This window comes from Numenius arquata, unplaced genomic scaffold, assembly GCF_964106895.1.
Source record: "Numenius arquata unplaced genomic scaffold, bNumArq3.hap1.1 HAP1_SCAFFOLD_857, whole genome shotgun sequence".
In the NCBI taxonomy this organism is placed as follows: domain Eukaryota; kingdom Metazoa; phylum Chordata; class Aves; order Charadriiformes; family Scolopacidae; genus Numenius; species Numenius arquata.
The window spans coordinates 1-11,777 of NW_027414535.1; the positions used below are offsets into that span (position 1 = coordinate 1).

The 11,777-nt window shown below is 57.5% G+C and overlaps 2 protein-coding genes across 2 annotated transcripts; one reads left to right on the plus strand and one right to left on the minus strand.

The window, feature by feature from the left end:
* Positions 1-4: 4 nt before the first annotated feature.
* PPP1R14A (protein phosphatase 1 regulatory inhibitor subunit 14A) lies at positions 5-2,100 on the minus strand. Its single transcript, XM_074167198.1, has 4 exons — positions 1,909-2,100; positions 530-610; positions 409-441; positions 5-97 (listed from the first exon to the last, which is right to left on the minus strand). Exons 1-4 carry the CDS (start codon positions 2,098-2,100, stop codon positions 5-7), a joined length of 399 nt encoding a protein of 132 aa, XP_074023299.1.
* Positions 2,101-2,828: 728 nt separating this feature from the next.
* On the plus strand, positions 2,829-11,351 carry LOC141478060 (carboxypeptidase inhibitor SmCI-like). Its single transcript, XM_074167197.1, has 7 exons — positions 2,829-2,928; positions 4,561-4,719; positions 5,045-5,095; positions 5,187-5,357; positions 5,438-5,491; positions 5,590-5,739; positions 11,185-11,351. Exons 1-7 carry the CDS (start codon positions 2,829-2,831, stop codon positions 11,349-11,351), a joined length of 852 nt encoding a protein of 283 aa, XP_074023298.1.
* Positions 11,352-11,777: the final 426 nt, after the last annotated feature.

Consider the following 11,777-nt stretch of genomic DNA (forward strand, 5'->3'; position numbering starts at 1 on the left):
GGGGTCACGGCGGGGGGGCCTCCTCCGGGCTGGGGTGCTGGAGGACTTGCTGCTTCGGCAGCCCCTTGAGCTGGGCCAGGAGCTCCCGGATGAAATCCTGCTGGGGGGGGGGAGGGGGGGGGATTAAATTAAGGAGGGCTAATTAAGGGGGGAAGGGTTAATTAAAGCCCCCCCCCAATAGTTAACCCCCCTCCCCAAGCTGCTGCTGGAGATAAGCGGGGAGGAAAAGGCCCCCCCCGGGGGGAAGCCGGAGACGAATATTTTTGCCTTTTAAAGGCCGGTTGGAGCAGCCGGAGCCGGGAGGATGCGGGGGGGGGGGGAGGGTTGGTGACAGCATGCCCCCCCCACTCGTGTCACCACCCCACGCGTGCCCCCCCCTTGGGGACAGCCCCCCCAATGGGTGCATACCTCGGTGTTGGTGGTGCATGACTTCAGGATGCCCTGGGAAGAGAGGGGGGTTGTGAGGGGGGGTGTCATGCATGTGTCCCACCAAAACACGTGTGGGGTGTCCCCCTAAATAAAAAGCCACCTGCAGCTTTTGGGCTCGTTCCTCGTCCGTCTCCAGCTCCAGGAGGTCGTCGATGTTCACCTCGTCTGGCATCTCCCCCTCCTGCCACCGCGGGGGGGGGGGGAACACGGACACCCGTGGGTGTCCCCAAGGCCATCCGGCACCCCGTGTGTCCCATGTCCCCCCCCCAACGCCTGTCCCCGAGCTCTCCGTGTGCACTGAGTGTCCCCAACCCTTCCCCGAGCTTCCACGCACCCCCCCCCCCCCCCCCCCCCCTTTGGATGTGTCCTCACCCACCCCTCCCCCACGTCCCGCGTGTCCCCAACCCTCCCTATATACCCGGCGTGTCCCCAACTCACCAACGTTTCCCCACCCCACCGGGTGTCGTGTCCCCCACCCCTCCGTGTGTCCCCAACACTCGTGTCCCCCTCCTTCCCCCCGAGGACAGCGGGATAACGGGACATCTGTCACTTCCCATCTGTCCGCCACCTCCACCCCCCCCCGGGTCCCTCTGTGTGGCTCCCACGGGGGACCGGGCCCAGCACCGGGTGGGGGGGTCGCACCCGGGCCCCCGGGGATGTCCCGGAACCGAGCATCCCGCGTGGGAACTCCACCCGCGACCGGCGTCATGCGGTCCCGGACCCGGGAACTCTCCAGCCGGTCCCGGTCTCCATCCCGGTGCCGGTCCCGTTCCCATCCCCGATCCCTTTCACATCCCTTTCCCGTCCCGTCACCGGCTCTCCATCCCGGTGCCGGTCCCGGTGCCACCCCTGGGTCATTCCCAACCGCTCCCGGTCCCGGTCCCCGGTCCCGTTCCCGAGCATCGCGGGCGCTCTCCGACCGGGACGAGCGCCCTACGGTCCCGATCCCTGTCCCGTTCCCGGTCCTTTTCCCGTTGTCCCCGTCCCCGGTTTCCGGTCTCATCTTCATCCCCAGTCCCAGTCCGAGTGCCGGTCCCGGTCCTTTTCCCTTTCCCGTTCCCGGTGCTGTCCATGCCCCCAGTTCCCGTTCCCCGGTCTCGGGCCCTGGTTCCCGGTCCCGTCTCCGTTTCCTTGTTCCCGGTCTCTTTCCAGTCCCGGTCCCCGTCCCCTGTTCCCGGTGCCATTCTCATCCCTTTCCCGTCCCGGTGCCGGTCCCGTCCCGATTCCCCGTTCCCTGTCCCCGGTTCCCGCGGCCATCCTCGGTCCCATCCCCGGTCCCGTCCCCGATTCCCGGTCCCGTTCCCATCCCCTGTTCTTCTCCCATCCCGTCCCCAGTTCCTTTCCCGGTGCCAGTCCCTTTCCCGTCCCCCTTCCCATCCCCGGTCCCTTTCACATCCGTTTCCCGTCCCGTTCCCTGTTCCCGTTCCCATCCCCGTTCCCTTTCCCGGTTCCCATCCCCGTCCCGGTGCCGGTGCCCACCCGCCCCCGGTAGAGCTCCTCCAGCCGCCGGTCGATCCACTGCTCGGTGTCCAGCCGCCGCTGCAGCTCCCGCCGGTTGTACTTGACGGTGGCCCGGGCCGGTCGCCGCTGGAGCCCGGGGCTGCGGGCGGGGGACCGGGGGCGGCCCGCGGCTCCCCCCCCCCGCCGCCCCCCTAGCCGGTTCGCCGCCATCGCTCGGGATGCGGCGCCGGAGGGGGGGGGCGGCGGGAGCCGGTGGCTATAGGGGGCGGGGGGGGAGGGGCGTGGGAGGGCCTTGAGGGGCGGGGGAGGGGCTGTGCTGGGGAAGGGGGAGGGAGAGCAGGGAGCGCCCCTCGGGCCCCCCGGGTGACCTATAGAGCCCACAGCTCCCCTATAGCCCCTATAGCGCCCACAGCTCTCCTAGCCCTATAGACCCTATAGTGCCCTATAGCGCCCACAGCTCCTCTAACCCTATAGACCCTATAGCCCCTATAGCGCCCACAGCTCCCCCTAACCCTATAGCCCCTTATAGCCCCCTATAGCCCCCTATAGCATGCTTGACCCGATAGCCCCCCCATAGCACCCACAGCTCCCCTAACCCTATAGTCCCTACACCCTCCTCTAACACCGGGGGCGTGGCGCGGCGCCTTTTCCCGCGCCGCATGCAAATGAGGGGGCGGAGTTTAGCCACAGCGCCTGGGGTGGGGGGGGCAAAGCCCGGGATAGGGGCGGAGCCTTTTGGGCGGGGGCGGAGCCTGGAGACGGGGCGGATCTTAATGTCGGGGCGGGGCCTGGCGGCGGGGCGGGGCCTACCGGAGGGGCGGGGGCTGGCGGGACGGGGGGCGGAGCCTGTCGGCGGGGCGGGGCCTGGCAGGGCGCGGCCGGGCGCACCTGTGTGACGCAGGCGGGGCGGGGCGTACCTGTGTGACTCTGCGGCCGCTATGGCGGCCGGGCGGTTCCTCCCGCTGCTGCTCCTGCTGCTCTCGCTGCCCACCGCCCCCAGCCAGGCCCGGCCCGGCCCCGACGGGTCCGCCCTGCCCGGTAACGGCCAATACCGGGCCCCGGGGGGGCTAAGGGGGGTGTGGGCGCGGGGTGTGGGGGCCCTCTGGGGGGAGGCCGCGACCTGAGGAGGACCGGGGGGCGGGCGGGCCCGGGAGGTGGATCCTGAGGGGAGGAAGTTGGGGGTCGTGGCCTCCGAGGGGCCTAAGAGGCTCCTGATCTGCCGGGTGGGTCCCTGGGGTGGTCACAACACTGAGGGGGGGCTCTGAGGGTTCCTGGGGGGTGGACTGTGAGTTTGGGGGGGCTCTCTGAGGGGATCCTGACCTACGGGGGAGGACCTTGGAGGGGTGTTGAGGGGTACTTGGGTGGCTTTTGGGGAGTCTCCACTTTGATGGGGGACTCTGACGGGGAGCCTGTGGGTTTGGGGGGCCCTGACTTTTGGGCAGGTCCCTGGGGGGCGGGAGGGGGGGTGTAACAGCATTGAGAGGGGGCTCTGAAGATTCCTGGGAGTCAGACTGTGGGTTTGGGGGGGCTCTGTAAGGGCCCTGAGGGAGTCCTGACCTTTGGGGGTGTGTTGGGGGGTCCTTGGGTGGGTTTCAGGGGGGTCCCCACTTTGGGCGACTCTGAGGGTTCTCTGGGGGGGAGACTGTGGGTTTGAAGGGGTCACTGGGGAGAGTCCTCACCTTGATGGGGAGCTCTGAGGGTTCCTTGGGGGGGGCCCTCAGGGTGTCCTGACCTTTGGGGGGGAGGCTGGGACGGTTTGGGAGGGCCCTTGCCTTGAGGTGGGGCTCTGAAGGCTCCTGGGAGGCAGATTGTGGGTTTTGGGGGGCTCTGCGGGGGGGCTGGGAGTTTGGGGGAAGGGGGCTCTATAAGGGCCCTGAGGGGGTCCTGACCTTCCAGGGGGCTCCCGAAGGGGCTATAGGGTGTCCTTGTGGTGGGGCTGCTGGAGCGACACTGTGTGGGGGGATCCTGACCTTCTGGGGGGGGGGTCCCTGGGAGGGTTTTGGGGGGTCCTTGCTTTGGGATGGGGGGGCTCTGAAGGTTCCTGGGGGGTACTGTGGGTTTGGGGGCAGCCTGAACCTTTGGGGGGGGGGGTCCCAGCATTGAGGCAAGGCTCTGAAGGCACCTGGGGGGTCTCAGGGGGGTGTGTGTCTCAATTTTCTCTTCGGAGCCCCAAATTTGGCTTTTTTAGGTGTTTTTTAAAAAATCTTATTTCATCACGTGGCTCTCAGGGCCCCCCCATTGTGCCGAGGGGGAGGTCAGGAAAGCCCAAATTTTGGGATTTAAGCTCAATTTTGCCTAAAACTGGGAAGTTTCTGGCTCTTTGGTTTATTATTATTTGGGTTTTGGGCCAGTAAATCCCATTTTTGGGTGGTAAACCCTATTTTTTAGTGGGGAAATGTCCATTTTTGGGCCTGTGAGTCCCATTTTTAGGCCAGGAAATGCCATTTTTCTGCCAGTAAGTCTATTTTAGGTGGGGAAATGCCAGTTTTCAGGCCAATAAATTGCATTTCTAGGCTAGTAATTCCCATTTTTGGGCTGGTAAATCCCATTTTTTGGCAGGTAAATGTGGGTTTTCAGCAGTAATTCCCATTTTTAGGCTGGGAAATGTGGGGTTTGGGCCGCGAAATGCTGTTTTTACCCGGGTTGACTGCCTGTGGTGGTTGGCCACAGAGCTGTGCTTGTTGCTGCTGGCCGTGGGCCGATGCCGGGCCTCGGTGCCGCATTGGTGGTTCAATGGCAGCGCTGGCATCTGCCAGAGCTTCGTCTACGGTGGCTGCAATGGCAACAGCAACAGCTTTCCCAGCGAGAGGGAATGTCGCGACGTGTGCGGTGAGCACACCACAACCCACCAAATCGGGGGCTTTTACAGTTATTTTGGTAAAAACCCAAAAATAACCCCCCAAATTGGGTCATTTTATGGCTTTAGTGGCAAAAACCACCAAATGACCCCCCACATTGGGGTATTTTATGGCTTTGGTGGCAAAAACCCCAATACAACCCCCCAGGTTGGGTCATTTTATTGTTTTGGCATCAAATACCCGAAACCACTCCACAAATTGGGTCATTTTGGGGTTTTTGATCGTTTTGACACCTGACCCCCCCAAACCACCCCCCAAATTGGCTCATTTTCTGCTTTTTCCCTCCTTTTCCCCAGCTCTGTCACAGCCCCAGCACCGCTCCAACCACGTCGACACCTCCTTCACGGGTAAAAGCCCCGACCCTCTGCCCCCCCCAAACTCGAGCATCTCCGGGGGGGGTGTCCACGCTCACTGTCCCCCCACCTTGTCACCCCCCAGAGCACTGTGCCGCCCCCCGGGTGACGGGGCCGTGCCGGGCGGCCTTCCCCCGCTGGTTCTATTCCCCGGCCAACGGGACCTGCCAGGAATTCATCTACGGGGGCTGCCGCGGGAACAAGAACAACTTCCAAACCCGAGAGGAATGTTTGAGCCGGTGTCACCCCCGAGGAGGTGAGGTGGCCTCGGGGGCACCCCGCAGTGGCCTTGGTGACATCCCTGTCCCCGTTTCACGCCCTTTTCCCTCCTTTTAGGTGACACCGGCAGCACCGGCGCTGATTTCCTCAGCATTTGCCTCTCCTTGAAAGGTAAGTGCCACCCGCACTGCCCTCCTCCCCCCACTTTGGGGACATCATTGCCACCCTGATGGCACCTCTGACCCTTTGGGGTGTCCCTCCCCCCGCAGGGTGGATCCTGTGGCTCATCCTGGCCGTGCCGGCCCTCATTTTGGTGGGTTACATGATGAAGGCTGCCCTCAAGAGCTGCTGGGACAAACTGGAGTTGCCAAAGGTTGTGGAGCCCTGCAGCCACCGTGATGACAAGGAGTATCTCATGAGCAATGCAGATACCCTCTGAGGGGGGAGGGGGCACCCCCTTTTCTGGGGACCCCTCCCAGCGGGAGACACCCCCTCCCTCCTTCCCAAATGATTTTTCTGGTACATTTTGGGCACCTGGTGGCTTCTTTATAGTTACTTGAATTCCTGTGGCGGGGCTTCTTTTAATTCTTTTGTAGGAAAAAAGGAGGGGGGGGAATAACTGGGAGGGGGAAGGAATTATTAGAAGGGGGGAAATCGCTGGGGGGGGGGGATTAAAGGCCCCCCCTCCCTCTCTCTTCCCATTTTTGGAGGGGTCTCCCCCTTTCCGAGCTCTTCCCAGCGGTATTCAGAGGGGGTGGGAGCCTCTCCCAGGGATTTTTTGGGATGGGGGCCCAGGGATTTTTTTTAAGGGGGGGAGCAGGGATTTTGAGGGATTTCCAGTGCCTTTGTGGGGGGTGTCCCAGTAATATTTTGAGGGGTGGGGGGAGTCCCACTGATTTTGGGGGGGGAGGTCTCAGGAATTTTGGGGGGGGATCATCCGAGGGATTTTTGGGGGTGGTCCCAGGGATTTTGAGGGGTTTCTGGTGCTTTTTGGGGGGGTCCCAATGATTTTTTTTTTGGGGGGGGGGTGGACAGGGTGTTTCCAGTAATTTTTTGAGGGGGTTCAGTGATTTTTTTAGGGGGGGCTTCCAAAGATTGTTTTGAGGGTGGGCCCCCAGTGCTTTTTTTTAGGAGTTTTCAGTGATTTTGCGGGGGGTCCCCAGTGAATTTGGGGTTAGGGTCCCAGTGATTTTGGGGGACCCCATCCCCTTGCTTTTTGGGGTGTGTGTGTTTATGATTGTCGCATGGAATCAACCACATTTAAGGTTTAATTGATCAGTTTGGGGCGGGGTTTTTTCCTTTTTGTATGTTTGAGGCTGGTTGGTTTTTTCCCTGAATAAAGGGAAATGTGACCCACGCTCTGGGGGGGCTCGGAATTCTTTGGAGGGGCTGGCACCCCAAAAGGGCCAGAGGAGAGGTCTGAGGGGGGGTGGAGCTCTTTGATGGGGCTGGGATCCCCTAGATAAGGCCCCTTTTGGGGGTGGGGGGTATGGGGCACAACAAAATGGGGTTTCCAGGTCCCGGTAGGGTTGGGAGGGGGCTGTGTGTGTGGGCCCTCTCCCTCCCCAAGCACCCCAAATCTCTGCGGAGAAACCCACCCTGGATCTGGGACATGCCCTGGGGTGGGAGGGTCTCCATATTTCCCTCCTCCCGCAGGAAAATTTGGTGTGTTGGCGGGGGGGGGATAAGGGACAACCCAAACAAGCTCTGCCCTGCCCCCGGGGTGCTGAGGTTAAGCCCCGCCCCTTCATTTGCATGCAGCGTGGGAAAAGGTGCTGCGCCATGCCCCCGGTGTTAGAGGAGGGTATAGGGGCTACAGGGTTAGGGGAGCTGTGGGTGCTATGGGGGGCTTGTTGCGTCAAGAGGCAAAATAGTTTTGGCAGAAAATAAACCCCCTTGTGTTCTAAGACTCCTCACCGAGGTGGGAGGCTCGGGGCGGCTGGGTTTAAATCCTGAGTGATGCCCAATTCACCGCTATCAGTCCAGTCATGTTTAATATATTAAACTATCATGATTCTGGATACACTAATAGTGGACGCACCTTCAGTCTAGTCATGCTCATGAACTAGCACGGCCACTCTCCAGTGTTTGGTCGTGTTCAATGAGAAACCGAAATGGCTAGCTACTTAAGTAGTGCAGTTTATTTAAGCAACAGATATAAAGGTTCTTATAGTTTGCTGGTGATAAATACACTGTCTGCAAAGCACGTGCAAGTAAAAATATTGTTAATGGTACAAAGCGCGCGCCAAAGTTCCAAACAATACAGCCTGGCTATAAATGTAAAAAGGTAACCTTCTAGAGAGATTTCCAAGTTCCCCGAGGAAGCACTCGGTATAGTCTTAAGTCTCACCCAAAGGCGTCCCTACGGGGGGGAAGAAAGGCTCAGCCCCTCGACTGGTCCCGGGAGTCAGAGGCAGTCCGTGATGGGGTCCTCCCTGACTTGTTTACGATGGTGTCTTCCCCAGCATCCCCCCTTTCTCGGGCTATTTTTATATTATTTTTTACCTTCAAGGTGGAGTTTGAGTGACTCTAGTCATAAATACCTTTATTATGATTGGTGTAAAATTCTCTCGCCTCACATTTAAAGGTAGAGTTTACGAAAAATTCAGGGCGCAGACTCAAGGAGGAGTGGTCGCACCTTGGAAGCGGGCAGCCTTCGGGCTGGAGGTGTGTTTTGGTATTATAATGACATTATAATGAGCAAAGTTTGCACAAAGGACAGCATTTCATCAAAATTTGACAGACTGTTGGCTCAGGGTAGCAAGTATGCGGCTTATCAGTTCCATAGGATCACCTTGTTCCCATATCTGCTGTGTAATCACAGAGCTTGGCCGTGGAATCTTCACTCCACTCCATCCTCCGTGTTGCTTTTGCAAGCAATATTGTTCAGGGAGTCATAGATGTAGCGGATTCCTCGCATACCAGCTGCCGCTGTGTTCCACCCTGGAAACGTTTCCATTTTATCTCTTTCCTTAATGCATGAACAATGCTATATATTTTTAATAAAAATTATATTTTAGGAATTATTCCGCAGGGCTATAGGGTTAGGCATACTATAGGGGGCTATAAGGGTCTATAGGGTTAGAGGAGCTGTGGGTGCTATAGGGGAGCTGTGGGCTCTATAGGTCACCCGGGGGGGCCGAGGGGCGCTCCCCGCTCTCCCTCCCCCTTCCCCAGCACAGCCCCTCCCCCATCCCTCAAGGCCCTCCCACGCCCCTCCCCCCCCACTGCCCCTCCGCCTCCGGCGCCGCATCCCAAGCGATGGCGGCGAACCGGATGGGGGGGGAGCTGCGGGCACTGAGGCCCGGTACCGGCCCACGGCCAGCAGCAACAAGCACAGCTCTGTGACAACTGCCGCAGACCGGTCACCCTGGGTGAAAAACAGCATTTCACGGCCCAAAAACCACATTTCCCAGCCCCAAAATGGGACTTACTAGCTGCAAAATCACATTTACCTGCCAAAAAATGGGATTTACTGGCCCAAGAAACGGCCAGTAAATGTGGGGTTTGGGCTTATAAATCACATTTTTGGGCCAGTAAATGCCATTTTTGGCAGGTAAATGTGATTTTGCAGCCAGTAAGTCCCATTTTGGGGCTGGTACATCCAATTTTTGGGTGGGTAAATACAGGTTCGGGGCCAGGAAATCCAGTTTTCAGGCCAGGAAATGCCATTTTTTGCCTGGGGTGACCAGCCTGTGGCAGTTGCCCACTGAGCGGTGCTTGTTGCTGCTGGTCGTGGGCTGGTGCTGGGCCTCGGTGCCGCATTGGTGGTTCAATGGCAGCGCTGGTGTCTGCCAGAGCTTCACCTAGGGCGGCTGAGACGGCAACAGCAACAGCTTTCCCAGCGAGAGGGAATGTCGTGACGTGTGCAGTGAGCACACCACAACCCACCAAATCAGGGGCTTTTACAGCTATTTTGGTAAAAAACCCAAAAATAACTCCCAAAATTGGGTCGTTTTATGGCTTTGGTGGCAAAAAACCCAATACAAACCCCCAGGTTGGGTCACGTTATTGTTTAGGCATCAAATACCCCAAAACAACCCCCCAACTGGGTCATTTTGGGTTTTTTTGATTGTTTTGATGCCTGACCCCTCCAAACCACCCCCCAGATTGGGTTATTTTGGGCTTTTTTGATCGTTTTGACACCTGACCCCCCCAAAATGGCTCATTTTCTCCTTTTCCCCCTCCTTTTTTTCCCCCTCCTTTTTTTCCCCCTCCTTTTTTTCCCCCTCCTTTTTTTCCCCCTCCTTTTTTTCCCCCTCCTTTTTTTCCCCCTCCTTTTTTTCCCCCTCCTTTTTTTCCCCCTCCTTTTTTTCCCCCTCCTTTTTTTCCCCCTCCTTTTTTTCCCCCTCCTTTTTTTCCCCCTCCTTTTTTTCCCCCTCCTTTTTTTCCCCCTCCTTTTTTTCCCCCTCCTTTTTTTCCCCCTCCTTTTTTTCCCCCTCCTTTTTTTCCCCCTCCTTTTTTTCCCCCTCCTTTTTTTCCCCCTCCTTTTTTTCCCCCTCCTTTTTTTCCCCCTCCTTTTTTTCCCCCTCCTTTTTTTCCCCCTCCTTTTTTTCCCCCTCCTTTTTTTCCCCCTCCTTTTTTTCCCCCTCCTTTTTTTCCCCCTCCTTTTTTTCCCCCTCCTTTTTTCCCCCTCCTTTTTTTCCCCCTCCTTTTTTTCCCCCTCCTTTTTTTCCCCCTCCTTTTTTTCCCCCTCCTTTTTTTCCCCCTCCTTTTTTTCCCCCTCCTTTTCTTTTCCCCCTCCTTTTCTTTTCCCCCTCCTTTTCTTTTCCCCCTCCTTTTCTTTTCCCCCTCCTTTTCTTTTCCCCCTCCTTTTCTTTTCCCCCTCCTTTTCTTTTCCCCCTCCTTTTCTTTTCCCCCTCCTTTTCTTTTCCCCCTCCTTTTCTTTTCCCCCTCCTTTTCTTTTCCCCCTCCTTTTCTTTTCCCCCTCCTTTTCTTTTCCCCCTCCTTTTCTTTTCCCCCTCCTTTTCTTTTCCCCCTCCTTTTCTTTTCCCCCTCCTTTTCTTTTCCCCCTCCTTTTCTTTTCCCCCTCCTTTTCTTTTCCCCCTCCTTTTCTTTTCCCCCTCCTTTTCTTTTCCCCCTCCTTTTCTTTTCCCCCTCCTTTTCTTTTCCCCCTCCTTTTCTTTTCCCCCTCCTTTTCTTTTCCCCCTCCTTTTCTTTTCCCCCTCCTTTTCTTTTCCCCCTCCTTTTCTTTTCCCCCTCCTTTTCTTTTCCCCCTCCTTTTCTTTTCCCCCTCCTTTTCTTTTCCCCCTCCTTTTCTTTTCCCCCTCCTTTTCTTTTCCCCCTCCTTTTCTTTTCCCCCTCCTTTTCTTTTCCCCCTCCTTTTCTTTTCCCCCTCCTTTTCTTTTCCCCCTCCTTTTCTTTTCCCCCTCCTTTTCTTTTCCCCCTCCTTTTCTTTTCCCCCTCCTTTTCTTTTCCCCCTCCTTTTCTTTTCCCCCTCCTTTTCTTTTCCCCCTCCTTTTCTTTTCCCCCTCCTTTTCTTTTCCCCCTCCTTTTCTTTTCCCCCTCCTTTTCTTTTCCCCCTCCTTTTCTTTTCCCCCTCCTTTTCTTTTCCCCCTCCTTTTCTTTTCCCCCTCCTTTTCTTTTCCCCCTCCTTTTCTTTTCCCCCTCCTTTTCTTTTCCCCCTCCTTTTCTTTTCCCCCTCCTTTTCTTTTCCCCCTCCTTTTCTTTTCCCCCTCCTTTTCTTTTCCCCCGCTCTGTCACAGCCCCAGCACCGCTCCAACCATGTTGACACCTCCTTCATGGGTAAAAGCCCCGACCCTCTGCCCCCCCAAACTTGGGCATCTCTGGGCTCTGTGTGTGTGTGTGTGTGTGTGTGTGTGTGTGTGTCCATGCTCACTGTCACCCCTCTTGTCACCCCCCAGAGCACTGTGCTGCCCCCTGGGTGACGGGGCCGTGCTGGGCGGCCTTCCCCCGCTGGTTCTATTCCCCGGCCAATGGGACCTGCCAGGAATTCATCTACGGGGGCTGCCGCGGGAACAAGAACAATTTCCAAACCCGAGAGGAATGTTTGAGCCGGTGTCACCCCTGAGGAGGAGAGGTGGCCTCAGGGATACCCTGCAGTGGCCTCCGGGACATCCCCCTGTGCAAAAAATGCTGTAACCAGAAGTGGGTGTTCACAAAGGAGACAGAGGAGTCCTGCAAAGACCTGATTGGAATAAAGGGAGCGTCCCTTGGGGCATCGCCCTGGGGGGTCTCTCTAATGGCCGGAGGATGCAGCCTCCTTTTAATCCTAATGCCCTGGCCGCATGAAATCCTCTTCCTTTCCCCAGTGGCTGAGGGACTTGGATGGAACAGACGTCTTGAGCTGCCTAGGACAGAAAATTTTAACTTTTGCGGGTTTTTAATTGCCTAACTTTTTCATTTTCAGTTATTTCCCTTATTTTTCAGTCTTTATTTTTTCTTGTTTTGGTGCCAAACAGCCCAAAATAACCTCCCAGATCAGGTAATTTTGGGT